Source organism: Schistocerca cancellata, chromosome 12 (genome assembly GCF_023864275.1).
Source record: "Schistocerca cancellata isolate TAMUIC-IGC-003103 chromosome 12, iqSchCanc2.1, whole genome shotgun sequence".
Taxonomy (NCBI): domain Eukaryota; kingdom Metazoa; phylum Arthropoda; class Insecta; order Orthoptera; family Acrididae; genus Schistocerca; species Schistocerca cancellata.
Genome location: NC_064637.1, coordinates 33,397,273 through 33,425,150, shown reverse-complemented (window position 1 = coordinate 33,425,150; position 27,878 = coordinate 33,397,273). Strand labels below are relative to the sequence as shown.

General features: G+C 46.1%; 1 protein-coding gene across 1 annotated transcript in view; it reads left to right on the top strand.

The window, feature by feature from the left end:
* Positions 1-27,878, top strand: part of LOC126109722 (angiotensin-converting enzyme-related protein-like) — a 399,281-nt gene that overhangs the window by 92,484 nt on the left and 278,919 nt on the right. The window contains exon 2 of the mRNA XM_049914776.1: positions 12,534-13,521. Coding sequence (XP_049770733.1) covers positions 13,327-13,521 — 195 coding nt within the window. The 5' untranslated portion in view covers positions 12,534-13,326. The remainder of the gene's footprint in view (positions 1-12,533; positions 13,522-27,878) is intronic.

The window sequence follows — 27,878 nt, the reverse complement described above, 5'->3', positions numbered from 1 at the left end:
GTTTACCCCAAACACGTAAGTAGTTTTTATTTTTGCACGGACTTTTCAAACGCCCCTCGTATGTGGCATGATCTAGCGGTACCGATTTCTCTATTGTCACAACTGATCTTTGCCGTCTTACCAACTCGTATCAAGTTCCCAATGTGCGCCTCCCGTAAGTCACGGCCTTCCAGAAAACAGGCGCTGCCGTACAGGATGGGACGTGACCCTTTGGTTGGTCAGTCTGTTTTGTCGTTCGGCGCTGTTTGCGGTTGACGAGTGTTATCACTCGAACCAGCGCCGCTCAGATAAGTGGGGCACGGACTCTATTGTCTCGCCGGATCGCTTAGAGTCGTAGGTAATCCGACTGCATTACAAGTATATAGAGTCTCTCTCCTAAGAGTCGTCGGGCACTTTCTCTCTGGCGTATCGGCAGATATGTGAAGCTTCGTTTTTGCTACGTGTATGTCGAGTCATCCCAAACAAATACTGCTCATTACGTGCCTCACGCCAGCACCGCCCTGCTTCGTGCTGACCACTACCGCCGAACTGCAGCGCAGCTCATTCGCAGCTGGAGTACGTGGTGTTCTTCGTGTTTTACTCTCACTGTTAACACATTTCGATAACACGAATATCACTCTAGGCTAATCTCGGACCGCCATGTCGAATGCGCACATAAAACTTCTCTTTAAAAATCATTTTCTTTCTAACGGGAAACACACTGTTGCTTTCTGTCCGCACTGGGTGTCTCATGAGAAAGGTGATGACCAGTATTTGTTTGGACTGATTGCTGCCACACATTGAAAAACTGAGACGACAAATATCTGACGAAACACCAGGGGAAATGCGCCTGATTACTCCAACAAGAGGCACCATGTATACAAGGTGGTCCATTGATTGTGACCGGGCCAAATATCTCACGAAATAAGCATCAAACGAAAAAACTACAAAGAACAAAACTCCTCTAGCTTGAAGGGGGAAACCAGATGGCGCTATGGTTGGCCCGCTAGATGGCGCTGCCGTAGGTCAAACGGATATCAACTGCGTTTTTTTTTAAATAGGAACCCCCATTTCTTATTACATATTCTTGTAGTACGTAAAGAAATGTGAATGTTTTACTTGGACCACTTTTTCGCTTTGTGATAGATAGATGGTGCAGTTATAGTCACAAACGTACAATTACGTGGTATCACATAACATTCCGCCAGTGCAGACGGTATTTGCTTCGTGATACATTACCCGTGTTAAAATGGACCGTTTACCAACTGCGCAAAAGGTCGATATCGTGTTGATGTATGGCTATTGTGATCAAAATGCCCAACGGGCGTGTGCTATGTACCGGGTGATCAAAAAGTCAGTATAAATTTGAAAATTTAATAAACCACGGAATAATGTAGATAGAGAGGTAAAAATTGACACATATGCTTGGAATGACATGGGCTTTTATTAGAACTAAAAAAAGTTCACAAAATGTCCGACAGATGGCGCGTCGTATGGTGATGATCGTCTAATCAGCTGCCACTTTCGTCATGCTTGGCCTCCCAGGTCCCCAGACCTCAGTCCGTGCGATTATTGGCTTTGGGGTTACCTAAAGTACGCCAATGCCCCACCGCAACTTGGGACATGCTTTACAGTGCTTTTCACAACATTATTCCTCGACTACAGCTATTCTTGAGGAATTATCGTGGACAAGTTGAGCATTTCCTGTAAAGAACATCATCTTTGCTTTCTCTTACTTTGTTATGCTAATTATTGCTATTCTGATCAGATGAAGCGCCATCTGTCAAACATTTTTTGAACTTTTGTATTTTTTTGGTTCTAATAAAACCCCATGTCATTCCAAGCATGGGTGTCAATTTGTACCTCTCTATCTACATTATTCGGTGATTTATTCAGTTCTCAAATTTATACTGACTTTTTGATCACCCTGTATGCTGCTCGGTATCCTGGACGACATCGTCCAAGTGCCTGGACCGTTCGCCGGATAGTTACGTTATTTAAGGAAACAGGAAGTGTTCCGCCACATGTGAAACGTCAACCAAGACCTGCAACAAATGATGATGCCCAAGTAGGTGTTTTAGCTGCTGTCGCGGCTAATCTGCCCATCAGTAGCAGACAAATTGGCGAGAATCGGGAATCTCAAAAACGTCGGTGCTGAGAATGCTACATCAACATCGATTGGACCTGTACCATATTTCTGTGCACCAGGAATTGCATGGAGACGACTTTGAACGTCGTGTACAGTTCTGCCACTGGGCACAAGAGAAATTGCGGAACGATTTTTTGGCACGCGTTCTATTTAGCAATTAGATGCATTGGGTATAAGTGAAGATGTTTTTGTTGATGACAGGACAATGTACTAAACAACAGTGCGTTAGTATTTACGTAATCTGCATTCTAGTAACTGTATCTATTAGGAGGTGTATGTTTTTAATGTTGGTTAGTATCTCGAAGTACATGTGGCAAGAGCACGCCATTAATGTTTATTATCCCCTGGGCAGCAGATCACGTGTTCAAATGTGGACATGTGGACGCAAAAGGGTTAGTCTATAATGACAGGCATAGTCCACCTACTAGTGCAGTTACGGTCGTACAGAAACCTTCAGGTAGTAAAATCTTATAAATGTGTCTGTGGGAAAAACTTTTCGACACAGAGAAAAAACCACCAACAATGTGTGTACATATGAAGCTGCCATATATAAAAATATTTGCACGTGCACCTCTTACGACCCGTGTGTATCATATAGTCAGTCCGACAAGATAGTGTACGCCATGATTTTAAATGTAACGTCCGCAGCTACATCTCTGGTAGTGATCTCGAATCTGTATTCATTTGCGCTTTTGCACAGTGTATAGATAAAGAGTGGAATGCTTTGTTTTGTCGGTTGCCGTTTGAAATAAGCGCAAAATTTATGAAGCGTCATGAGGCAGTGTTCCTTGTAAATCAAAGGGACCAAAGCTTTCATAAAATTCTCGAGCTTTCTATGCCTATCCCCGTGATCGTCGTCAGGGGTAAAACAACTGACTACCGAGTCTGAATAAAATATTCATAACCTCTCAGCTCTGGAAGTTGCATTTCATTTCCTGCCCGCCTTCTAGATGCTCAACTTTCTAGTCGTTTGTATTATGCAGTCATGGGATTGGCTTGCAGGCCGCCACACACTACACTAATTTAGCGATAAACTGCTCCTTGTCCCCTGTATCCCGTGCGCGAGGCGGAGGGCGTAAATAACGAAAACCCTATTCGGCGAGCTGTTAATAAGTCGTAAGGGCCCCCCGGGAAACCCTCAGAGCCCTCCGCTAACTAGGTTGCGCCAATAGAGCCAGCAGGGGAAGTTTGAACCAGCTGCTGTGTAGCCGCGGAGAAAGGAGCGTAGGGAGAATGAAGCAGTCGTCTAAGAAGGCAAAGGTGTGTGGCCTAACAAGGGAACCTCCCCACCGCACCCCCCTCAGATTTAGTTATAAGTTGGCACAGTGGATAGGCCTTTAAAAACTGAACACAGATCAATCGAGGAAACAGAAGTTGTGAGGAACTAAGAAAAAAATAAGCAAAATATACAAACTGAGTAGTTCATGCGCAAGATAGGCAACATCATGGATGCTCTGAGCTCAGGAGCACTGTGGTCCCGTGGTTAGCGTGAGCAGCTGCGGAACGAGAGGTCCGTCGTTCAAGTCTTCCCTCGAGTGAAAATTTTACGTTCTTTATTTTCGCAAAGTTATGATCTGTCCGTTCGTTCATTGACGTCTCTGTTCACTGTAATAAGTTTAGTGTGTCTGTTTTGCAACCGCACCGCAAAACCGTGTGATTAGTAGACGAAAGGACGTCCCTCTCCAATGGGAACCGAAAACATTTGATCGCAATGTCATAGGTCAACCGATTCCTCCACAGGAAAACACGTCTGATATATTCTATACGACACTGGTGACGGCATGTGCGTCACATGACAGGAATACGTTGTCGACCTACCTAACTTAACTCGTACACTTGGCGAATGGATAAAAAGGTTCTTCTCCCTTGCCCGATTTAGGTTTTCGTGTGGATGTGATAATCAGTCCCAAAAAAGTGATGAAAACGTAAGAGTTTGTCACATAAACTACAACAAATGAATGCAACAGTTTCACAGTCGCACAATTTTCCCTGTGCTCGGTCAAAACATACGTTTTTAACGCTTTCAATTTTTCCGTGTGTAGGCCGTCAAATCCTGCATATGTCCAAGCAAATCTGAACATGTCCTGGAATTTTGGAGAGTGAAGTTGATTATGTGTGCAAAGAATCTTTTCACAAAGTATTTCACTTGCCGAAAACCAAACACATCTAACGGTTGCACATGCGGTGTACAACCTGGAGGAATGGTAATCACGGACGGACGGACAGATAATAATTGTCTGAAAATGAAAAAATTAAAATTTTCACTCGAGGAAAGACTTGAACCAAGGACCTCCTGTCCCGCAGCTGTTCACGCTAACCACGGGACCACGGCGCTCCTGAACTCAGATTATCCTTACTGTTGCTTATCTTACACATGGACTACTCACTTTGTATATTTTGCTTATTATTTTCATAGTTCCACATAACTTCTTCCTGTTTTCTCGATTGATCTGTGTTCAGTTTTTCAAGGCCTATCCACTGTGCCAACTTATAACTAAATCTGAGGGGGGTGCGATGGGGAGGTTCCCTTGTAAGAAACGCTGGGTGCGAAGTGTGAACAATGGAGGAGACAAGTGAACGGATCCGAAACCTCAGCAATGTGATGGTGGACGGAACCATAATAAATTCAGCAGATACTGCAGAATGCATATCGCTAGAAATAACAAGTGTACGAGTTGTGGCTATAAAACTATGGGACTATTCCTGTAAATCATTTTATTTTTATAGAAAAACATACATATTGAGTTACTGTCGCCCTCAATACACTCCCCTCCTCTATCCCCACAATGCTCCATGCGAATTCTGCATTGATGCAATCAGCGCTGGAAGTCGTCTTCTGTGAGGTTCTTCACGACACGTACCACTGTTTCCGTCAGTCCGGATTGAAATGTTGTTCCTTTTAATGCGGATTTGCCCTTGTGTAACAGATGAAGTGTAGTGTGGCTAGGGCCTCCCGTCGGGCAGACCGTTCGCCTGGTGCAAGTCTTTAGTTGACGCCACTTCGGCGACTTGCGCGTCGATGGGGATGATATGATGATGAAGGCAACACAACACACAGTCCCCGAGCGCAGAAAATCTCCATCCCGGGAATCGGACCCGGGCCCCTTTGCGTGGCATTCTGTGGCGCTCCTAAAAGAGGGCAAAACAGCCGGGGCGGAAGTGTGCTGACCACATGCCCCTCCTTACCGCATCCGCACGACATCGAGAGGCGAAGGATGGCGCGGCGGTCGGTCGACATGTGTTGGGCCTTCAAAGCGTGAACTAGGCACTCGTCCTTACATGCGAGTTTTTCATAGAATGTCTGCTTACTGGTTTAACAGAACCACGCCTACGTCCTTTGCTACACTACTGGCCATTTAAATTGCTACAGCAAGAAGAAATGCAGATGATAAACGGCTATTCATTGGATAAATATATTATACTGGAACTGACATGCGATTACATTTTCACGCAATGTGGGTGCACAGATCCTGAGAAATCAGTACCCAGAACAACCACCTCTGGCTGTAATAACGGCCTTGATACGCCTGTGCATTGAGTCAAACAGAGCTCGGATGGCGCGTACAGGTACAGCTGCCCATGCAGCTTCAACACGATACCACAGTTCATCAAGAGTAGTGACTGGCGTATTGTGACGAGCCAGTTGCTCGGCCACCATTGAACAGGCGTTTTCAATTGGTGAGAGATCTGGAGAATGTGCTGGCCAGGGCAGCAGTCGAACATTTTCTGTATCCAGAAAGGCCCGTACAGGACCTGCAACATGCGGTCGTGCATTATCCTGCTGAAATGTAGGCTTTCGCAGGGATCGAATGAAGGGAAGAGCCACGGGTCGTAACACATCTGAAATGTAACGTCCACTGTTCAAGTGCCGTCAATGCGAACAAGAGGTGACCGAGACGTGTAACCAATGCACCCCATACCATCACGCCGGGCGATACGCCAGTATGGCGATGACGAATACACGCTTCCAATGTGCGTTCACCGCGATGTCGCCAAACACGGATGCGACCATCATGATGCTCTAAACAGAACCTGGATTCATCCGAAAAAAGACCTTTTGCCATTCGTGCACCGAGGTTCGTCGTTGAGTACACCATCACAGCCGCTCCTGTCTGTGATGCAGCGTCAGGGGTAACCGCAGCCACGGTCTCCGAGCTGATAGTCCATGCTGCTGCAAACGTCGTCGAACTGTTCGTGCAGATGGTTGTTGTCTTGCAAACGTCCCCATCTGTTGACTCAGGGATCGAGACGTGGCTGCACGATCCGTTACAGCCGTGCGGATAAGATGCCTGTCATCTCGACTGCTAGTGATACGAGGCAGTTGGGATCCAGCACGGCGTTCCGTATTACCCTCCTGAACCCACCGATTCCATATTCTGCTAACAGTCATTGGATCTCGACCAACGCGAGCAGCAGTGTCGTGATACGATAAACCGCAATCGCGATAGGCTACAATCCGACCTTTATCAAAGTCGGAAACCTCATGGTACGCATTTCTCCTCCTTATACGAGGCATCACAACAACGTTTCGACCAGGCAACGCCGGTCAACTGCTGTTTTTGTGTATGAGAAATCGGTTGGAAACTTTCCTCATGTGAGCACGTTGTACGTGTCGCCAGCGGCGCCAACCTTGTGTGAATGCTCTGTAAAGCTAATCATTTGCATATCACATCATCTTCTTCCTTGTCGGTTAAATTTCGCGTCTGCAGCACGTCATCTTCGTAGTGTAGCAATTTTAATGGCTAGTAGTGTATTGTAAGAAGGGCCGTACCTTCAATAGACTATTATTCTCCAAATGTTTGCACTCCGGACCTCTCGGCTCTTCCGACGCTAGGTGCTGCGGGGAAGGTGTGCAGGTTTAGCCCTCCCGGTGGGACGTGTTTGCGGCCTTGAATGGATGGAGTTGTCCGTGTCCCAGAAAGCCGCCTCCTGTTACTTAACCCACTAGCGGCGACCTTGCTGCTCGCTACTCCTCCTCCTATCCCTGCAGATTGAGGCGGAACTTTCCGAGACTTTGCGGCGAGTCGTGGCTGCGTCATTCCCAGCCCGCTGCGCTAGCCGCATGTTACGTGCGTCTTACCGCCAGCCTGTCTACATCCCAAGTGCGTGGCAGAAGGCACTTCCCGTTCCATTAGAGTATTGTGAGGTCACCTTTGGTACATTTCAATCGACACGGAAACACACATACTGAAGAGCCAAAGATTGCCGGAAAGCTTTTGACACCGTTCCTCACTAGCGACTTCTAATTAAGCTGCGGGCCTGTGGGTTATCGTCTCAGTTGTGCGACTGGATTCGTGATTGCCTGTCAGGAAGGTCGCAGTTCGTAGTAATAGACGGCAAATCATCGAGTAAAATTGAAGTGATACCAGGTGTTCCCCAGGGAAGCGTCCTGGGACCTCTGCTGTTCCGGATCTATATGAATGACCTGGGTGACAATCTGAGCAGTTCTCTTAGGTTGTTCGCAGATGATGCTGTAATTTACCGTCTAGTAAGGTCATCCGAAGACCAGTATCAGTTGCTAAGCGATTTAGAAAAGATTGCTGTATGGTGTGGCAGGTGGCAGTTGACGCTAAATAATGAAAACTGTGATGTGATCCACATGAGTTCCAAAAGAAATCCGTTGGAATTCGATTATTCGATTCGATAAATAGTACAATTCTCAAGGCTGTCAATTCAACTAAGTACGTGGGTGTTAAAATTACGAACAACTTCAGTTGGAAAGACCACATAGACAATATTGTGGGGAAGGCGAGCCAAAGGTTGCGTTTCATTGGCAGGACACTTAGAAGATGCAACAAGTCCACTAAAGAGACAGCTTACACTACACTCGTTCGTCCTCTGTTAGAATATTGCTGCGCGGTGTGGGATCCTTACCAGGTGGGATTGACGGAGGACGTCGAAAGGGTGCAAAAAAGGACAGCTCGTTTTGTATTATCACGCAATAGGGGAGAGAGTGTGGCAGATGTGATACGCGAGTTGGGATGGAAGTCATTAAAGCAAAGACGTTTTTCGTCGCGGCGAGGTCTATTTACGAAATTTCAGTCACCAACTTTCTCTCCCGAAAGCGAAAATATTTTGTTGAGCCCAACCTACATAGGTAGGAATGATGATCAAAATAAAATAAGAGAAATCAGAGCTCGAACAGAAAGGGTTTAGGTGTTTGTTTTTCCCGCGCGCTGTTCGGGAGTGGAATGGTAGAGAGATAGTATGATTGTGGTTCGACGAACCCTCTGCCAAGCTCTTAAATGTGAATTGCAGAGTAATCATGTAGATGTAGAAACTGGTACACCTGCCTAATATCGTGTAGTACCCCCGTGAGCACGCAGAAGTGCCGCAACACGACGTGGCACGGACTCCACTACTGTCTGAAGTAGTGCTCGAGGAAACTGACACCATGAATCCTGCAGACCTGTCCATAAATCCGTTGAGTACGATAGGGTGGAGGTCTCTTCAGAAGAGCACGTTGCAAGGCATCCCAGATATGCTCAATAATTTTCATGTCTGGGGAGCTTCGTGGTCAGCAGATGTATTAAAACACAGAAGAATGTTCTTGGAGCCACTCTGTAGCAATCGTTGACGTGTGGGGTGTCGCATTGTCCTGTTGGAATTGTCCATTGGATTGCACAATGGACATGAATGGAAGCAGGTGATCAGACAGGATGCTTAGGCACGTATCACCTGTCAGTCGTATCTAGACCTATCAGGAGTGCCATATCACTCCCATTGCACACGCCCCACACCATTACAGAGTCTCCACCAGCTTGAACAGTCCCCTGCTGACATGCGGGTTCCATGGATTCATGAGGTTGCATATCCGTACACGTCGATCCGCTCGATACAATGTGAAACGAGTCTCATCCGACCAGGCAACGTGTTTCCAGTCATCAACAGTCCTTACGTCGCTGTTGACGGCCCAGGCGAGGCGTAAAGCTCCGAAAGCCCATATCGATGATGTTTCCTTGAATGGTTCGCTCGCTGACGCTTGTTGATGACCCAGCATTGAAATCTGTAGCAATTTGGGTCACGTTGAACGACACTCTTCAGCTGTCGTTGGTCCCGTTCTTTGCTGGATTTGAGGTTTTATCGGATTCCTGATATTCACGGTACACTCGTGAAATGGTCGCACGGGAGAATTGCCACTTTGTCGCTACATCGGAGATGCTGTGTCCCATCGCTCGTGCGCTGACTGTAATACCACGTTCAAACTGACTTAAATATTGATAACCAACCGTTGTAGCAGCAGTGACCGATCTAACAACTTCGCCAGACACTTGTTGTCTTGTATCTGCAGCGCCGTGTTCTGCCTATTTACATATCTGTATTTGAATATTCTTGTGAGTTTAATGACTTCTGCTGGCCACAGAATTCACCAGACATGAACATTAGTAAGCATATCTGGGATGCCTTGCAACTTGTCTTGTTGTTGTTGTTGTTGTTGTTGTGGTCTTCAGTCCTGAGACTGGTTTGATGCAGCTCTCCATGCTACTCTATCCTGTGCAAGCTTCTTCATCTCCCAGTACCTACTGCAACCTACATCCTTCTGAATCTGCTTAGTGTATTCATCTCTTGGTCTCCCCCTACGATTTTTACCCTCCACGCTGCCCTCCAGTACTAAATTGGTGATCCCTTGATGCCTCAGAACATGTCCTACCAACCGATCCCTTCTTCTGGTCAAGTTGTGCCACAAACTTCTCTTCTCCCCAATCCTATTCAATACTTCCTCATTAGTTATGTGATCTACCCATCTAATCTTCAGCATTCTTCTGTAGCACCACATTTCGAAAGCTTCTATTCTCTTCTTGTCCAAACTATTTATCGTCCATGTTTCACTTCCATACATGCCTACACTCCATACAAATACTTTCAGAAATGACTTCCTGACACTTAAATCTATACTCGATGTTAACAAATTTCTCTTCTTCAGAAACGCTTTCCTCGCCATTGCCAGTCTACATTTTATATCCTCTCTACTTCGACCATCATCAGTTATTTTGCTCCCCAAATGGCAAAACTCCTTTACTACTTTAAGTGACTCATTTCCTAATCTAATTCCGTCAGCATCACCCGATTTAATTCGACTACATTCCATTATCCTCGTTTTGCTTTTGTTGACATTCATGTCTTACAGAAGAGATATCCACCTCCTCGTACTCTAAGGGATTCATGGTGTCAGTTCCCTCGAGCACTACTTCACACACACGTGTAGTCCACGCCACGTCGTGTTGCGCCACTTCTGCTTGGTCGCGGGGGCCCTACTCGATGTTAGATAGGTCTACCAGTTTCACTGGCTCTTCAGTGTATTCGCTCAATGCTCTGACAAGTAGACCTTGTGCCATGTGTGTCGCATTCGTAGCAACTGTTGAAATTATGAAGTCGAAGCGAGGGTTAATTCTTGCATTTCTAAATTTCGTAGAGGTTCTAATTTCTGTTTTTTCTTCACTTTTTTAAGGTGTTGTTCAGGTACCAAGTGGTGATCTTGGCGCCTTAATTTTAACCTTGTAAGACAGAAGATATGTTGGATATAACATATGTGTAAAACAACGCTTCAGAATGAGTAAGCATTGGAATTGTAGAAAACGCAATTGAATAGGTTTTGTGAGCAGTGTATGGTCTCAAACTGACAGAAATCGATCGTAAAAAATAAAATTATTGCAAATGTGTAGTTTATAAGGCAGTTCGTGACGTTCCTAAAAGCTGTCCAACACCACGCATATTTTACAATTAATTTCATCTGTGTAAGATGGCTATTTTTTAAGATGTTATTTGATTTGCAAAGGTAAATGATACATTTGAAGAATTGTGGTCAGAGGAACACTCGTTCGGCAACAGTATCTATGTCTGTGATGACAGTATTGTGGAGTCGTAGAATCTTTGTCAGTAGGTAGCGAATAGCTGCGGTGTGCAGCAGGCGGGGTTTCGTTGAGTGAACTGTGTAATGCATGGATGCCCTCTTGGAACTATGAGAGTTGCAGATGTACTACGACGAGGAATGATACTCAGAACAGTGGTTGTATAGCATACGGACATAAAAAAGGTTCTGAAATAAACAACAAGGTATTATTTGACGAGGTAAAAAGTTTTTTTTAATTTTGTAGAAATGGCTCAAATGCCTCTATGCACTATGGCACTTAACACCTGAGGTCATCAGTCCGCTAGACTTAGGACTACTTAAACCTAACTAACCTAAGGACATCACACACATCCATGCTCGAGGCAGGATTCGAACCTGCGACCGTAGCAGCAGCGCGATTCCGGGCTGAATAATTTTGTAGACTTCTATTGTTGGTCCACTCCACCCTCGTTGTAGTCAAATTTTTGATAATTATTCTGTTGATTGATCTTCTGAGTTAATTTACTGTACCATGGAAGTTATTGAATTAAATGGATTCTCACATTAGAGTCTATAACTGTTTTCTTTGATCAGTTTCTTCCTAACCGAAATTTCAGTACTTAAAGATTGAGTCATGTGTTTCATTGACATTGTGTGTCAAGATTAATGAACCCAGTTCCCCTGGACGAACTGTAGTTAGTTTCTGGCAGTATTGTTTGTAGCTGCTGTGTAGTTTTGCTGTGTTGCTGTTTCCGTCAATGCTTCATTTTGCATGTGGGATTCATAATACGTGATTATTTCGTTTCCTCTGCGCGCTGTAGGTTCTGCCAGTTTATTTTGCCAGGGCCATATGTCAGTGCAGAAATTTTCGTGTATTTCGGGTTACATTCTTATACAGGTCGACATTACACATTTTTTTATATACAGTTACGGTTATTCCTAATAGTTCGCACTGACCAGATTTACTGATTGTGAAATTATTGGTTTGCTTATTTCTTTGCTTATGAATGGGATCGGTTTTCACAGTCATAGGATTCTATTGAATTTTATGTAAGTGCTGTGGCTTTGAACTCAGTAGCACACTTGGTTCACTTGGCTCTGAGCACTATGGGATTTAACATCGGAGGTCATCGGTCCCCTAGAACTAATTAAACCTAACTAACCTAAGGACATCACACACATCCATGCCCGAGGTAGGATTCGAACCTCCGACCGTAGCAGCAGCGCAGTTCCAGATTGTAGTGCCTAGAACCGCTTGGCCACACCGCCCGGCTCAGTAGGACATTTAGGTTCACAGTTCACATTTCCAGTTTTGTATTTACGATAACGCGCGCACACTCACGCACGGGCACACGCAAGTAAAGGCAACTCACTTACGCCTGTCACTATGCTTAAATACTGTTGCCTGCAACCTATAGAAATGTATGTACATGACACGTTTTTCATCATTTCAAATGCATCGTAATTTTGGGATGGAGCGGTCCAAACTTTCAGAAACGGTGTCGGGTGCGTTTGTTTGTTTGTTTGTAGGTCTTAATTCGCTCTTCTAACAGACGTGTGTTCTGTTTCTTTCAGGTGCCGCTGGCGACGGGTGGTGACGTCACGCAATGGGAGCTTGATACGGCACGCTAGTTGCCATTGGCGTTCCCTGGCCCACTCGGGATTTAGTGTGTTGTGATAACAAGCGTGGTTCAGTAGGCCACCTGCCAACGATAGAAGCGTCAGATTTAGTCACAAAAAGTGCATTCCAGCTTTAGGCGCGGTGACGTCTTAAAAGAATGTGGCACTGAGCGACAGTCTCAGATAGCGCGTTGACTCATTAACACGGTGACCTTGTTAATAACCTGCTGCTGACGCGAAGCGAGATCCTCCCGATAGTCGGCCAGACCTTGGCCTATCTGTCGGCCCGCTATCGATAGAAATAATCGAGACGGCGATAGAAGTTATCGGGTTGTGGAATGCCGATAATCTCTTGCACGTGGGCTACGGGCAGATTGAGTCGGTGACACAGTGACACGGTCTTGCGTCGTGATAAACCCATTGGTGGCTCGCCAGCGAACTGCGTCAGACTGGTGGTGCGGCCGTCTTCAGCAGTCTCAGAGCGAGCGTTCCCCGTCTGCCGGCAGTGTTGTCGCGCAGTCTCTCACGACGAAGTGAACGGTGCAACGGTGTTCTGTAGTGATACCCTGTGGCGTTAGTGGCAGTCCCATCGAGAACGCGAGGGAAGACTTCATCACTACGGCGTTTGGCGCTCAGGAAATGGATCGTGCTCGCGGTCAGACGGCGCAGCAGGTGTGTCGCGCGTAGGGCGGGGCAGTGAGTGAGCCGGTGCCTTCGTCGCCACAGCGAGTGCTCGCGGACCTGCGACATGGCGGCGGGCGTGCTGTGCGCCGCGGCGCTGCTGCTCGTCACGTCGACGGGCGCGTTCAGCTTCCTGAACGACCAGGAGGCGCTGCTGGCGGTGGAGCTCGCAGAGAGCGACTACGTCGACATGTGCCCCGACCACGCCAACGCCACGTGGGCCTGGCTGCTAAATCCTTCCCGCCACAATCTCAAGCTCAAGGTAGGTGCCCCGTGATATTGACTAAACTAGCCTTTTCCCCGCAGCTCTGCCCACCTATGCGTTCAGCACATACATTGAACACCCCTCCGTCCCCCTCTTGTGTCCACTCCTCCGTCCCCCTCTTGTGTCCATTTTTTTCCACCACACCCTACCCTTTTAACATACCCTCTTTCCCCACCCTCTTTCCATCTTCTAACAAACCTACCACAACAAAGGTCAAATGATTGTGGTGTTGCTCACGCTGCTAAATACTGCATTTTCGGGCAACAACAAAATTACTATGTGGTAGGTGTCATTAGAGCACAGTTAATAAAGTCATTTCATGTAATAATGAATAAACTAGGTTGTTATCAGTGCTACCGTGCGTTGCGCCCTACCCCCCTCCCCACCGCCCTCTCCCCTCCCGTCCCCACCGCCCTCTCCCCTCCCGTCCCCACCGCCCTCTCCCCTCCCGTCCCCACCGCCCTCTCCCCACCCGACCCCACCGCCCTCTCCCCTCCAGTTCCCATCCCCCTCCCCTCCCCTCTCCCCCTCCCCCTCACCCCTCCCCCTACACGTATGTACAATCTTTAGTACTGATGAAGTTTGGTGTATCCATTGGAGTTGGAAAGCAATTAAGTTTTATCCGTGAGAGTAGGTTTTATACTTCTGTGTAAGTTTTAGCGCATGTCCTTTTTCCCTGTGTGTCCTCCTCCCTAGTGCTTCTAGGGTGGAAGTTTTAATGTGTTGAAGAGTGGCTGGCTTCTCCTCCTTATTCTCGTGTTCGGCCAGCCACTGTAATCTGCTTTCTTGTTTTACTCTCTTCTGTTTCTGGCGTCTCTGTTGTCTTCTTGTCCCCTTTTGTTCCTTTTAGTATTCGTTGCCTCTCTTTCGTTCTTGTGGTTTTACTTTCTTTCCGTTTTGTGTTACATGTCTTGTCCGTTTTATTCTCACACTTGTGGCATCGTTTTATCGAGAACAAGGGGCCGATGACCTTGTAGTTTGGTCCCTTCCCCTCTCTTTTAAACCAACCAACCATTCCACTATGGTGCGACATTTGCATACAATGGGGGGAAGGTCCAAAAATAGGATATCCCCCATACCATGCTCTACGCCAAAATAACAATATTCCAATGTGTGTGAAATCTTGTGGCACTTAACTGCTAAGGTCATCAGTCCCTAAGCTTACACACTACTTCAGCTAAATTATCCTAAGGACAAACACACACATCCATGCCCGAGGAAGGACTCGAACCTCTGCCGGGACCAACCGCACAGTCCATGACTGCAGCGCCTTAGACCGCTCAGCTGATCCCGCACGGCCCAAAATAACAGTAATCAGCGGGTGGCCAATGTGCATATTTGCTTGCTAGTCATCAATTGGCTCGTGAACAACGACGATCGTTCCTATCCTGTACCGTTACTGGTGAAGAGAGATGGTATCTTCATGCGAACGTAAGAAAAAGAAAGAAATAGCTGAGCCCAAACAAAGCAGCAACTCCCCATACACCTGCGCGCACCCAAAAAAGACAATGTTGTGCATCTTATGGAATAGCGACCGTGTAGTGTACCACCAATTGCTTGTCCGAGGTATAACCATCACAGCGGTTCTAGGCGCTTCATTCCGGAACCGCGCTGCGGCTACGGTCGCAGGTTCGAATCCTGCCTCGAGCATGGATGTGTGTGATGTCCTTAGATTAGTTAGGTTCAAGTAGTTCTACAAGGTGCATTCAAGTTCTAAGGCCTCCGATTTTTTTTCTCCGGACTGGAAAGAGATAGAAACATGCGCATTGTTTTAAAATGAGGCCGCGTTTATTGTCAATACGTCCCAGAGATGGCAGCACCGTGCGGCAGATGGAATTTTACCGCCAGCGGCGAGAATGAGAACTGTTTTAAATACTTGAACAGCTACGTTTTCCTTACTTGAACAGTGTGCAATCATTCGTTTTTCGAATTTGCGTGGTGTGAAACCAATTGAAATTCATCGACAGTTGAAGGAGACATGTGGTGATGGAGTTATGGATGTGTCGAAAGTGCGTTCGTGGGTGCGACAGTTTAATGAAGGCACGACATCGTGTGACAAACCGAAACAACCTCGGGCTCGCACAAGCCGGTCTGACGACACGATCGAGAAAGTGGAGAGAATTGTTTTGGGGGATCGCCGAATGACTGTCGAACAGATCGCCTGCAGAGTTGGCATTTCTGTGGGTTCTGTGCACACAATCCTGCATGACGACCTGAAAATGCGAAAAGTGTCATCCAGGTGGGTGCCACGAATGCTGACGGACGACCACACGGCTGCCCGTGTGGCACGTTGCCGAGCAATGTTGACGCGCAACGACAGCACGAATGGGACTTTCTTTTCGTCGGTTGTGACAATGGATGAGACGTGGATGCCATTTTTCAATCCAAAAACAAAGCGCCAGTCGGCTCAATGGAAGCACACAGATTCACCGCCACCAAAAAAATTTCGGGTAACCGCCAGTGCTGAAAAAATGATGGTGCCCATGTTCTGGGACAGCGAGGGCGTAATCCTTACCCATTGCCTTCCAAAGGGCACTACGGTAACAGGTGCATCCTACGAAAATGTTTTGAAGAACAAATTCCTTCCTGCACTGCAACAAAAACGTCCGGGAAGGGCTGCGCGTGTGCTGTTTCACCAAGACAATGCACCCGCACATCGAGCTAACGCAACAGTTTCTTCGTGATAACAACTTTGAAGTGATTCCTCATGCTCCCTACTCACCTGACCTGGCTCCTAGTGACTTTTTGCTTTTTCCAACAATGGAAGACACTCTCCGTGGCCGCACATTCACCAGCCGTGCTGCTATTGCCTCAGCGATTTTCCAGTGGTCAAAAGACTCCTAAAGAAGCCTTCGCCGCTGCCATGGAATCATGGCGTCAGCGTTGTGAAAAATGTGTACGTCTGCGGGGCGATTACGTCTAGAAGTAACGCCAGTTTCATCGATTTCGGGTGAGTAGTTAATTAGGAAAAAAAATCGGAGGCCTTAGAACTTGAATGCACCTCGTAAGTCTAGGGGACTGATGACCCCCAGACGTTATGTCCCACGGTGCTTGAAGCCATTTGAACCATTTGTAACCATCTCTGCTGACACTTATTGCGAACAACTAAGACGTCTCGCAGACGCAATACGAGAACGAGGCTGGGAACACTGCGTTAACTAACGCTACTCCACGATAACGCCCGCGCGCCTTTTACTAGACTGACAAAAAACACAGTACAGGAGACGGGCAGTCGCTCCGCACCCACCGGATTCGCCTGATCTTGCGCCCTCAGTTGTCACCTTTCCCGCTCTCTACTGAACAGCCTTCAAGGAACTGCGCTCGGAACATGGCTCGACGAGTTCTTCCACTCAAAACTGTCATCGCTAGAGTCGCGGAGTCGAAAAGTTACACTAGCGTTGCCAGACCGTTGCAGATAGTGGAGAATATGTTGTTGGTGACTAAATCCTCTGTTGTGTTTATTAAACTGTAAGTAGGTTCAAATGGCTCTGAGCACTATGGAACTTAACTTCTGAGGTCATCAGTCCCCTAAAACTTAGAACTTCTTAAATCTAACTAACCTAAGGACAACACACACATCCATGCCCGAGGAAGGATTCGAACCTGCGACCGTAGCGGTCTCGCGTTTCCAGACTGTAGCGCTTAGAACCGCTCGGCCACTTCGGCCGGCAAACTGTAAGTAGGCTGTTTACGTTTTTATGTTAGTAACGCCACGTAGCGCTCTGTATGAAAATCACTGACTGTGCTGTGTGCAGTCTGTGGCTGGTTGGACTCATTGTTGGAGTATTCGCTATTGTAGTGTTGAGCAGTTGAATGTGAACAGCGCGTAGCGTTTCGCAGTTGGTGGTGAGCCGCCAGCAGTGGTGGACGTGGAGAGAGAGAGAGAGATGGCGGAGTTTTGAGAGGTTACTATAAGAGGACGATCTGGACGTGTGTCCGCCAGAAAAAGGCAACATTAGTAAGGTAAATACAATGTTGTCAAAATCTTTCATTTGCTAACTCTGCCTATCAGTAGTTAGTGCCTTTAAGTAGTTAGAATCTTTTATTTAGCTGGCGGTATTGGCGCTCGCTGTATTGCACTAGTTCGAGTAACGAAGATTTTTGTGAGGTAAGTGATACATGAAAAGTATAGGTTATTGTTAGTCAGGGCTATTCTTTTGTGGGGATTATTCAAAGTCAGATTGCGTTGCCCTAAAAATATTGTGTGTCAGTTTAGTAATGATCAGAATAAGTAAAGAGAGAAATGTCTGAGTACGTTCAGTTTTGCTCAGCTGTTTGAAAATCAAATAACGTAAGAGGTTTACTAACACAGTCATTCATATTCTTCCAAAGGGGATATTTCAAAACTTACGGAGAAACTCTACGAACTCATGCACCAAACTATTATAATTACAAAATCGCGCAATAATAATTCTTGGTTTTCTATTGCAGTGGAGAGAGTATCGAACATCCACTGCAGTGCTATCTACAACGCAGGTCGTTGGGCTGGGTTAGCCCTGAACCGGGTTCAGTGACTCGCCGTTGCCCCTCCGTCCAAGATCAACTAACCTGGCACTGCCGTATAACTGACGCATTCATTCATACATCCAGGCGTATGCGGCTGCATTAGCACCTGCCGCTGGTGCCTGCGGAGTAACCTAGCTCTCCAACACTGTCGCCTAATCAGCAAGATGCGAGTGTACTGCGTATCAGGCCAGATTCCTAGACTGAGGCGCCTCTGGCGAACACAGCACAGTAAGTCGTTCCTAACGATAGAGACATACCTCCATATTTAAAAAAGTACACTGACCGAAAAGATCGCAGCGAAAATAATTAATTTAGAGTAATGAAATTTCGGGACACGTTTATCTAGCTAACATGTGTAACTGGTTAACATGGCAAGATAACTGATCTAAGCGCGAGATAAGCCATTGCAAATATGAAATGCTGGTACATCAATAGCCGGTGTAGCCGCCCGAGTGTTGAATGCAAACGTGCATGCATTGTATTGTACAGGGGCCGCATGTCAGTTTCTACATCTACATCCATACTCCACAAGCCACCTGACGGTGTGTGGCGGATGCTACCTTGAGTACCTCTATCGGTTCTCCCTTCTATTCCAGTCTCGTATTGTTCGTGGAAAGAAAGATTGTCGGTATGCCTCTGTGTGGGCTCTAATCTCTCTGATTTTATCCTTGTGGGTCTCTTCGCGAGATATACGTAGGAGGGAGCAATATACTGCTTGACTCCTCGGTGGAGGTATGTTCTCGAAACTTCAACAAAAGCCCGTACCGAGCTACTGAGCGTCTCTCCTGCAGTCATCCACTGGAGTTTCTCTCTCATCTCCGTAACGCTTTCGCAATTACTAAATGATCCTGTAACGAAGCGCGCTGCTCTCCGTTGGATCTTCTCTATCTCTTCTATCAATCCTATCTGGTACGGATCCCACACCGGTGAGGAGTATTCAAGCAGTGGACGAACAAGTGTATTGTAACCTACTTCTTTTTGTTTTCGGACTGCACTTCCTTGGGATTCTTCCACTTCCTTGGGATTCTTCCAATGAATCTGTCTGGCATCTGCTTTACCGACGATCAACTTTATATGATCATTCCATTTTAAATCACTCCTAATTTCTACTCCCAGATAATTTATGGAATTAACTGCTTCCAGTTGCTGACCTGCTATATTGTAGCTAAATGATAAGGGATCTTTCTTTCTATGTATTCGCAGCACACTACACTTGTCTACATTGAGATTCAATTGCCATTCCCTGCACCATGCGTCAATTCGTTGCAGATCCTCCTGCGTTTCAGTACAGTTTTCCATTGTTACAGCCTCTCGATACACCACAGCATCATCCGCTAAAAGGCTTAGTGAACTTCCGATGTTATCCACAAGGTCATTTATGTATATTGTGAATAGCAACGACCCTACGACATTCCCCTGCGGCACACCTGAAATCACTCTTATTTCGGGAGACTTCTGTCCATTGAGAATGACATGCCGCGTTCTGTTATCTAGGAACTCTTCAATCCAATCACGCAATTGGTCTGATAGTCCATATGCTCTTACTTTGTTCATTAAACGACTGCGGGGAACTGTATCGAACGCCTTGCGAAAGTCAAGAAACACGGCATCTACCTGGGAACCCGTGTCTATGTCCCTCTGAGTCTCGTGGACGAATAGCACGAGCTGGGTTTCACACGACCGTCTTTTTCGAAACCCATGCTGATTCCTACATATTAGATTTCTAGTCTACAGAAAAGTAATTGTACTCGAACATAGCACGTGTTCTAAAATACTACAACTGATCGACGTTAGAGATATAGGTCTACAGTTCCGCACATCTGTGCGACGTCCTTTCCGTACTCTGTGTAAAATCGAACTGGTATCCCATCAGGTCCAGCGGCCTTTCTTCTTTTGAGCGATTTTAATTGTTTTTCTATCCCTCCGTCATCTATTTCGATATCTACCATTTTGTCATTTGTGTGACAATCTAGAGAAGGAACTACATTTTGTGGGATGGAGTTCCATGCCTGTTGCACTTCGTTAATGCACGGATGATGTCCCATATGTTGACTGGAGACAGATCTGGTGATCGAGCAAGCCAAGGCAACACGTCGGCACTCTGAAGAGCTTGTTGGTTTACGACAGCGATATTTGGGAAAGTGTTATCCTGGTGGAAAACACCCCCTGGAATGCTGTTAATGAATGGCAGCAAAACAGGTGCTGTTCGACAACTAGGCAGGACTTAACAGATTTTATCAATAAATATGGAGTTTCGGAATCAGGCTATTCCTTTTGAAACATCCTGTATTTTGTGACCATCAATAGGGAGAAATGATCATAGTAATAAGTCAGAGATCGTGCAGAAAGATTTAAGTGTTCATTTTTTCACGCGCTGTTAGAGTAGAACGGAAGAGAAGTAGATTGATGGCTGCAGAAAGAGATTTTCACTCTGCAGCTGAGTGTGCGCTGATACGAAACTTCCTGGCATGTTAAAACTATGTGCCGGACCGAGACTCGAACTCGGGACCTTTGCCTTTCGCGGGCAAGTGCTGTACCAGCTGAGCTACCCAAGCACGAAGTACGCCACGTTCTCACAACTTTACTTCTGCCAGTATCTCGTCTCCTACCTTCCAAACTTTACAGAAGCTCTCCTGCGCATGTCCGGAGTAATGATGAGGCATTGGCGTTGGATGTTGTCTTTCAGCATCCCTAGAGATGTCGGTCGATCACGATACACTTGCGACTTCAGGTAACCCTAAAGCCAATAATCGCACGGACTGAGGTCTGGGGACCTGGGAGGCCAAGCATGACGAAAGTGGCGGCTGAGCACACGATCATCACCAAACGACGCGCGCAAGAGATCTTTCACGCGTCGAACAATATGGGGTGGAGCGCCATCCTGCATAAACATCGTACGTTCCAGCAGGTGTTTATCAGCCAGGCTGGGGATGATGCGATTCTGTAACATATCGGCGTACCTCTCACCCGTCACGGTAGCAGTTACAAAACCAGAATCACGCATTTCCTCGAAGAAAAAAGGCCCGATAACGGTAGATGTGGTAAATCCAACCCATACCGTGACTTTCTCTTCGTGCAATGGAGTTTCCACAACAGTTCTAGGATTTTCGGTAGCCCAAATTCTGCAGTTGTGGGCGTTGACAGACCTTCGGAGCGTGAAATGAGCTTCGTCGGTCCACAACACGTTACTCACCCAATCGTCATCTTCTGCCATCATTCGAAACGGCCACACCGCAAATGCCCTCCGCTTCACTAAATCGCCAGGTAACAGTTCATGATGCCGATGGATTTTGTACGGATAGCATCGGAGGGTACGCCTAAACGCCAACCAAACAGTAGTGTATGGAATGCCGGTGCTACGTGCGACTGCACGAGCGCTGACTTCCCCGTGCTTAGACGAACCCGATACAGTCTCCATTTCTTCCTGAACTGTCTCAGCAGCATTACGCCTTGTGCCCGGTCGGCCACTACGGGGTCTATCGACTAAACAACCCGTGGCATCGAACTTCGAAATCATTCTCGCCACAGCTGCATTTGTCAACGGACCTTTACCCGTTCGAATCCCCTTCCTATGGCGATAGGATCGTAAAGCTGAACTAGCACATTCCCCATTCTGATAATACAGCTTCACTAAAAGCGCCTTTTCAGGTGACGTCAACATGCTGCGACTGCTGGCGCATCTGATTCTCTCTCTCATTACAGCTCATTTTATACGCGATTGTCATGCGCAGTCACTGACGTTTTGCTGTCCAGCGCCATCTGTCGGACATTTTGTGAACTATTTTTTTGTTTCTTTTTTTTTTGTTCTAATAAAACCCCATGTCATTCCAAGAATGTGTCAATTTTTACCTCTCTATCTACATTATTCCGTGGTTTATTAAGTTTTCAAATTTATACTGAATTTTTATCGCCCGGTATACAGGGTGTTACAAAAAGGTACGGCCAAACTTTCAGGAAACATTCCTCACACACAAATAAAGAAAAGATGTTAGGTGGACATGTGTCCGGAAACGCTTAATTTCCATGTTAGAGCTCATTTTAGTTCTTCTACCTACGCTCAATGGAGCACGTTATCATGATTTCATACGGGATACTCCACCTGTGCTGCTAGAACATGTGCCTTTACAAGTACGACACAACATGTGGTTCATGCACGATGGAGCTCCTGCACATTTCAGTCGAAGTGTTCGTACGCTTCTCAACAACAGATTCGGTGACCGATGGATTGGTAGAGGCGGACCAATTCCATGGCCTCCACGCTCTCCTGACCTCAACCCTCTTGACTTTCATTTATGGGGGCATTTGAAAGCTCTTGTCTACGCAACCCCGGTACCAAATGTAGAGACTCTTCGTGCTCGTATTGTGGACGGCTGTGATACAATACGCCATTCTCCAGGACTGCATCAGGGATTCCATGCGACGGAGGGTGGATGCATGTATCCTCGCTAACGGAGGACATTTTGAACATTTCCTGTAACAAAGTGCTTGAAGTCACGCTGGTACGTTCTGTTGCTGTGTGTTTCCATTCCATGATTAATGTGATTTGAAGAGAAGTAATAAAATGAACTCTAACATGTAAAGTAAGCGTTTCCGGACACATGTCCACATAACATATTTTCTTCCTTTGTTTGTGAGGAATGTTTCCTGAAAGTTTGGGCGTACCTTTTTGTATCACTCTGTATATCCCACTTAACGAATCCGTTGTACTGAAGAAGCTTTATTTTGTATGTCGCCCTTTGCTTGCGACACTTACGTGTACTACTCAAAAGCATTGTCATTTTTTTTGTAATAAAACTTATTAATACGATTTGTTTGAATGTTGCCTAGCGATCCGAGAAAGCAGGGTTCCTGGGTTTGACGACTAGGCAGGACTTAACAGTTTTTATCAATAAATATGGAGTTTCGGAAACAAGTTATTCTTTTTGAAACATCCTGTATTTTGTGACCAACGTAAATAGGGAGAAATGATCATAAATAAGAGATCGTGCAGAAAGATTTAAGTGTTCATTTTTTCACGCGCTGTTAGAGAGGAGAACAGAAGTAGATAGCGTTACGGAGATTTTTAGCAAACTCAAGTGGCAGAATCTGCAAGAGAGGCGCTCTGCATCGCGGTGTAGCTTGCTGTCCAGGTTTCGAGAGGGTGCGTTACTGGATGAGGTATCGAATATATTGCTTCCCCCTACTTATACCTCCCGAGGAGATCACGAATGTAAAATTAGAGAGATTCGAGCGCGCGCGGAGGCTTTCCGGCAGTCGTTATTCCCGCGAACCATACGCGACTGGAACAGGAAAGGGAGGTAAAGACAGTGGCACGTAAAGTGCCCTCCACCACACACCGTTGGGTGGCTTGCGGCGTATAAATGTAGATGTAGATTGATGGCTGTTCGATCTACCTTGTGCCAGGCACTGAAGTGTGTGCTGCAGTGCAGGCTCGTAGATGTGTGTGTGTATATATATATATATATGCATTCCGTTCAGTCGCTCTTCCAAGTCCTTTGCTGCCTCAGAAGGGAAGCCTCAGTTTTAATTCCTCCTGTTCGTCTGCTCCCGTTTCACCTGCTGGTTGCGCGGCCTAGAGTGGCACCCCAGTGCCGTGACACGCCTGCTACCGGACGAGACGAGACGAGACAGGGCAAGACTGTGCGCGGGCCAGCCGGCCAGCTGCCTTGTGACTGGCGACGCCTGACCCCTGACCCCAGGCGCTGCCTCGCTCATTAGGCCAGCCGCTCCCACGCTGCCGGGGCTGAGTGAGGTCCCCGAGTTCCCTGTCCTACCAGCCAGCTGGTAACCGGCCGCCGCCCAGTCGGCAGGTGTTGCTTCCTCCTTCCATGGCGGCCACATTGCTTCCGTATTTGTCTCAGGTGGAAAGGTTTCGTCGTGAATGATTCTCCGATCAGTATCCAGAATGAGATTTTCACTCTGCAGCGGAGTGTGCGCTGATATGAAACTCCCTGGCAGATTAAAACTGTGTGCCCGACCGAGACTCGAACTCGGGACCTTTGCCTTTCGCGGGCAAGTGCTCTACCATCTGAGCTACCGAAGCACGACTCACGCCCGGTACTCACAGCTTTACTTCTGCCGGTACCTCGTCTCCCACCTTCCAAACTTTACAGAAGCTCTCCTGCGAACTTTGCAGAACTAGCACTCCTGAAAGAAAGGATATTGCGGAGACATGGCTTAGCCACAGCCTGGGGGATGTTTCCAGAATGAGATTTTCACTCTGCAGCGGAGTGTGCGCTGATATGAAACTTCCTGGCAGATTAAAATTGTGTGCCCGACCGAAGGTTCGCAGGAGAGCTTCTGTAACGTTTGGAAGGTAGGAGACGAGATACTGGCAGAAGTAAAGCTGTGAGTACCGGGCATGAGTCGTGCTTCGGTAGCTCAGATGGTAGAGCACTTGCCCGCGAAAGGCAAAGGTCCCGAGTTCGAGTCTCGGTCGGGCACACACTTTTAATCTGCCAGGACGTTTCTCCGATCAGTAGTTCTGGCGGAATGTAGTTTACTGCAGGGATCTTCTTTAGACTTAGGTCTCTCAATGATATTAGTGACCCCCACGTAAAAGAGCACAATGGCCGCTCTGTTGTGTTCTAGATGATATATAACTGGCGACTCAACGGCACAAAACAGCCCGTCTACAGTGCCCATTAGGTGCGCCGAATTTTGATCTAATCCGTCGCTGAAGTCATCTGAATTTGAAAGTCGCCTGTTTGCAACCAGCGCAATGACATGTGGAGGCGAGTCAGGAAAGCAGAAATGAACTATCGCGTTTGGATGCGACCATGACCGTCTGTGAATGAAACTGGCTCCTCTGTAGGTGTATCATCGCGGACTGTACAATGTGTATACAAGGAATAGTGTGCCATTCGAGCCCTTTGTCACAGCGTAAGAAGAGTCGTAAAACCATTCTCTTCGATATGACCGGAAGTGACTATTAGGACTTTTTGATTTCAATTGGCTTCAAACCAAACATGAACTGCTGTTGTCGATTAATATACTGTAGATCCATCTCCCCCGTTTCCGAACGAATATTGGGAAGAAAGCTGAATACATAGTAAGTTTCCTGTAAGATACCTCGCCAAAGACCATTGCTCAACGTTACAGAACTGCCCATCTATAGTGACTATTAGGTGCGCCGGACCTGATCTAATCCGTCCGGCGGATCAACGACGTGGACCGGTGTGCCAGCCAGGCTGGATGTAGTTTTTAGGCGGTTTTCCGATACAAATAGGTGAATACCACGCTGATATCCACGTCCCATCTGACACTATTTGCAAACATTAAAAAAACATTCTCACTTTTTCACATAGTATAGTACTAGACGCAGACAGATTCGGAACACAAGACCTTAGCTCGACGTTCATCTGACCATTTTCTTCTAGATACTTTGCGTTTGTCTTCAGATGAAATTTCCCAGCTGTAGACCTTAAGTCTGAAGACGTTTCGATCTTCGACGTCTGTCGGTGAGGTTTTGGCATTTTTTAGATCAATTTTGACCTGTTTCATCCATACTGTTGTCGTTTTCAGTTTCCATAGGTACATCAAAATTTTCTTTGTTAGTCGGTTGTCAACCAGTCTCGTGATGTGCCTGTAGAATTTCAGTCGTCGTTTGGGGAAATCGGTTTCGATGTTGGAATATTTTTCTGTGACTGTGTCTGATTGTAGACGGTATCCTTCGTCTAAGTTTTGGGTCAAGGATTATTTTGATTTTTCTTTCTGCCTTTTTTTTATATTTTCGAGGTCTCCTTTGTAATTAAGGTTTAGAGCCTCTCTGTCGTAGTGTGTTCCAGGTTTAATAACAGTCGTGTGGTGTCGAACTTTTGTGTCGATGTCTATACATTTTTTTATTGTAAATGCTCACAACGTTCCCATGTGCATTCCGCATTTTGAGTTCCCGTGTTTTTTTTGTGCTAATCTTTCTGTACCTGTAGCGCCAATAATTTCTGCTAAGTACTTGAAGTGGTTAACCTTGTTTACTGTGCCATATTTTGCGATTAAATTTTGTGTTTTCATGTGTTTTGTGGCCATGAATTTGGGTTTTAGAAAAATAAATTTGCAGTCCAACTTTCTCGGCACATTATTTGAGGACTTCAATCTAATGGACTGCTGTTTATTCATCACCAGAAAGGATCGCGAGTTTATCAGCGAAGGCTAGGAATGTGACGTCGATATTATCCTTTTCTTTTCCTAGCCTGATTGGTCTCCAGATGTTTCGTTTTTTTTTCAGTTCTTGTTCTCATTCCTTGATGACTTTGTGTAAAACGATGTTGGAAAGTACTGGGAAGAGACCATCGCCCTGCCAGACGCCTGTCTTGATGAAGAAAGGTTCAGAGATTTCTCCGTAGAACTTGACTTTGGAAGTTGTCTGTTAGGGCTTGTTGGATGAGCCGTTGTGTTTTTGGATCCAGGTTGTTTTCTTTCAGTGTATTAAACTGGCATTGTCGGTCGACAGAGTTGTAAGAGCTCTTGAAGTCGACGGAGTCGTAAGCGCTCTTGAAGTCGACAGATGTGCAGACGGTTATTATTATTATTGTAGTAGTAGTAGTTGTTGTTGTTGTTTGAAGATTGATATGACGCAGCTCTGCACGCTGCGCTATTCTGTACAAGCCTGTTCATCTCCGAATAACTGCATAACTACTGCAACCCACGTCCTTTTGAACCTCCTTACTGTATTATTCTCTGGAGCTCCCTCTAAGATTTTTAGCCATTCCCCGCCCCCCCCCCCCCCAATCAACACTTCCCTACAATACTAAACTGGTGATCCCTGGAAATCTCTGCATATTTCCTATCAGCCAGTCGTCCTTTTAGTCAAGTTGTGGCACATATTTTTTTGTCTCCCCACTTCCGCTCAGTGCCTCCTCATTAGTTACGCGATCTTCTCATCTAATCTTCAGTATTAATTTGTATCACGAATGACCAAAGCCTCTGTTCTCTTCTTATCTGAGTTGCTTACCGTCCATGTTTCACTTCCATACATGGCTACACTCCAGACAAATGCCGACAGAGAAGACTTTTTATCACTTAAATTTACATATTGTCTACATGGTCATCTTCTGCAGCAGCTGTTAAAGACAGCTATTATTGACTTTTCCGTCTTGAGCTTACTGGAATGTAATCAAAGAGAAGTTTGCACCAGACGCGTTTCGCTTTTATTTACGATGCGGCTTACGTGATTATTCTGCAAATTCGATACATATGTTTGTACATTTTTGCTTGTTTTAAATTAAAACAGCGTTTTGTTTGTAAAACTGGGGTAGAAGTTACTTGCGGTGTTTCTTTACATATTCTCCAAACCACTACTTCTTCCCTGCCTTGAGTGTAAGTGAAACGAAGTCTTTCGACATCAACCGCCGATAGCAAAACCGTCCAAAACATTAACAGCTGTGTTCACAGCGTACGTTCTGGCGTGACAAACAAACAGATAAGCTATCGCACCTCGACTGTCCTCCTGAATAACCCAATCTTAATCCCACAGAAAGTGTCGCAGACTATTTGCGACAATCAGTGAAATATCCTCGCAAATTTGGCAGCTCCACGGCATCAATCGTGAAAAAGCTGCTTTAGATGGATGTGGCATACCTGGAGGAACTCTAGGACAACAGTTTTCGCCAAACTTTGCAATTTCAATACCAGAGGCAGTCTTAACATCAATTTAACCATTTTAAATAGTTGTTGAGTTCCGTGTCTGTGGACTACGTAACTTTAAGGAAAACAGCTACCAGCCAAATTTTTGTGTACGAAGGTCACTCCATAAAAAATGCATACTATTTTTTTTACATCCTTTTTTTCTAAATGTCTGAAAGTTTTACAGTGTCTACATACATCCTTTAGGAAAAACATTTTCATTTCTC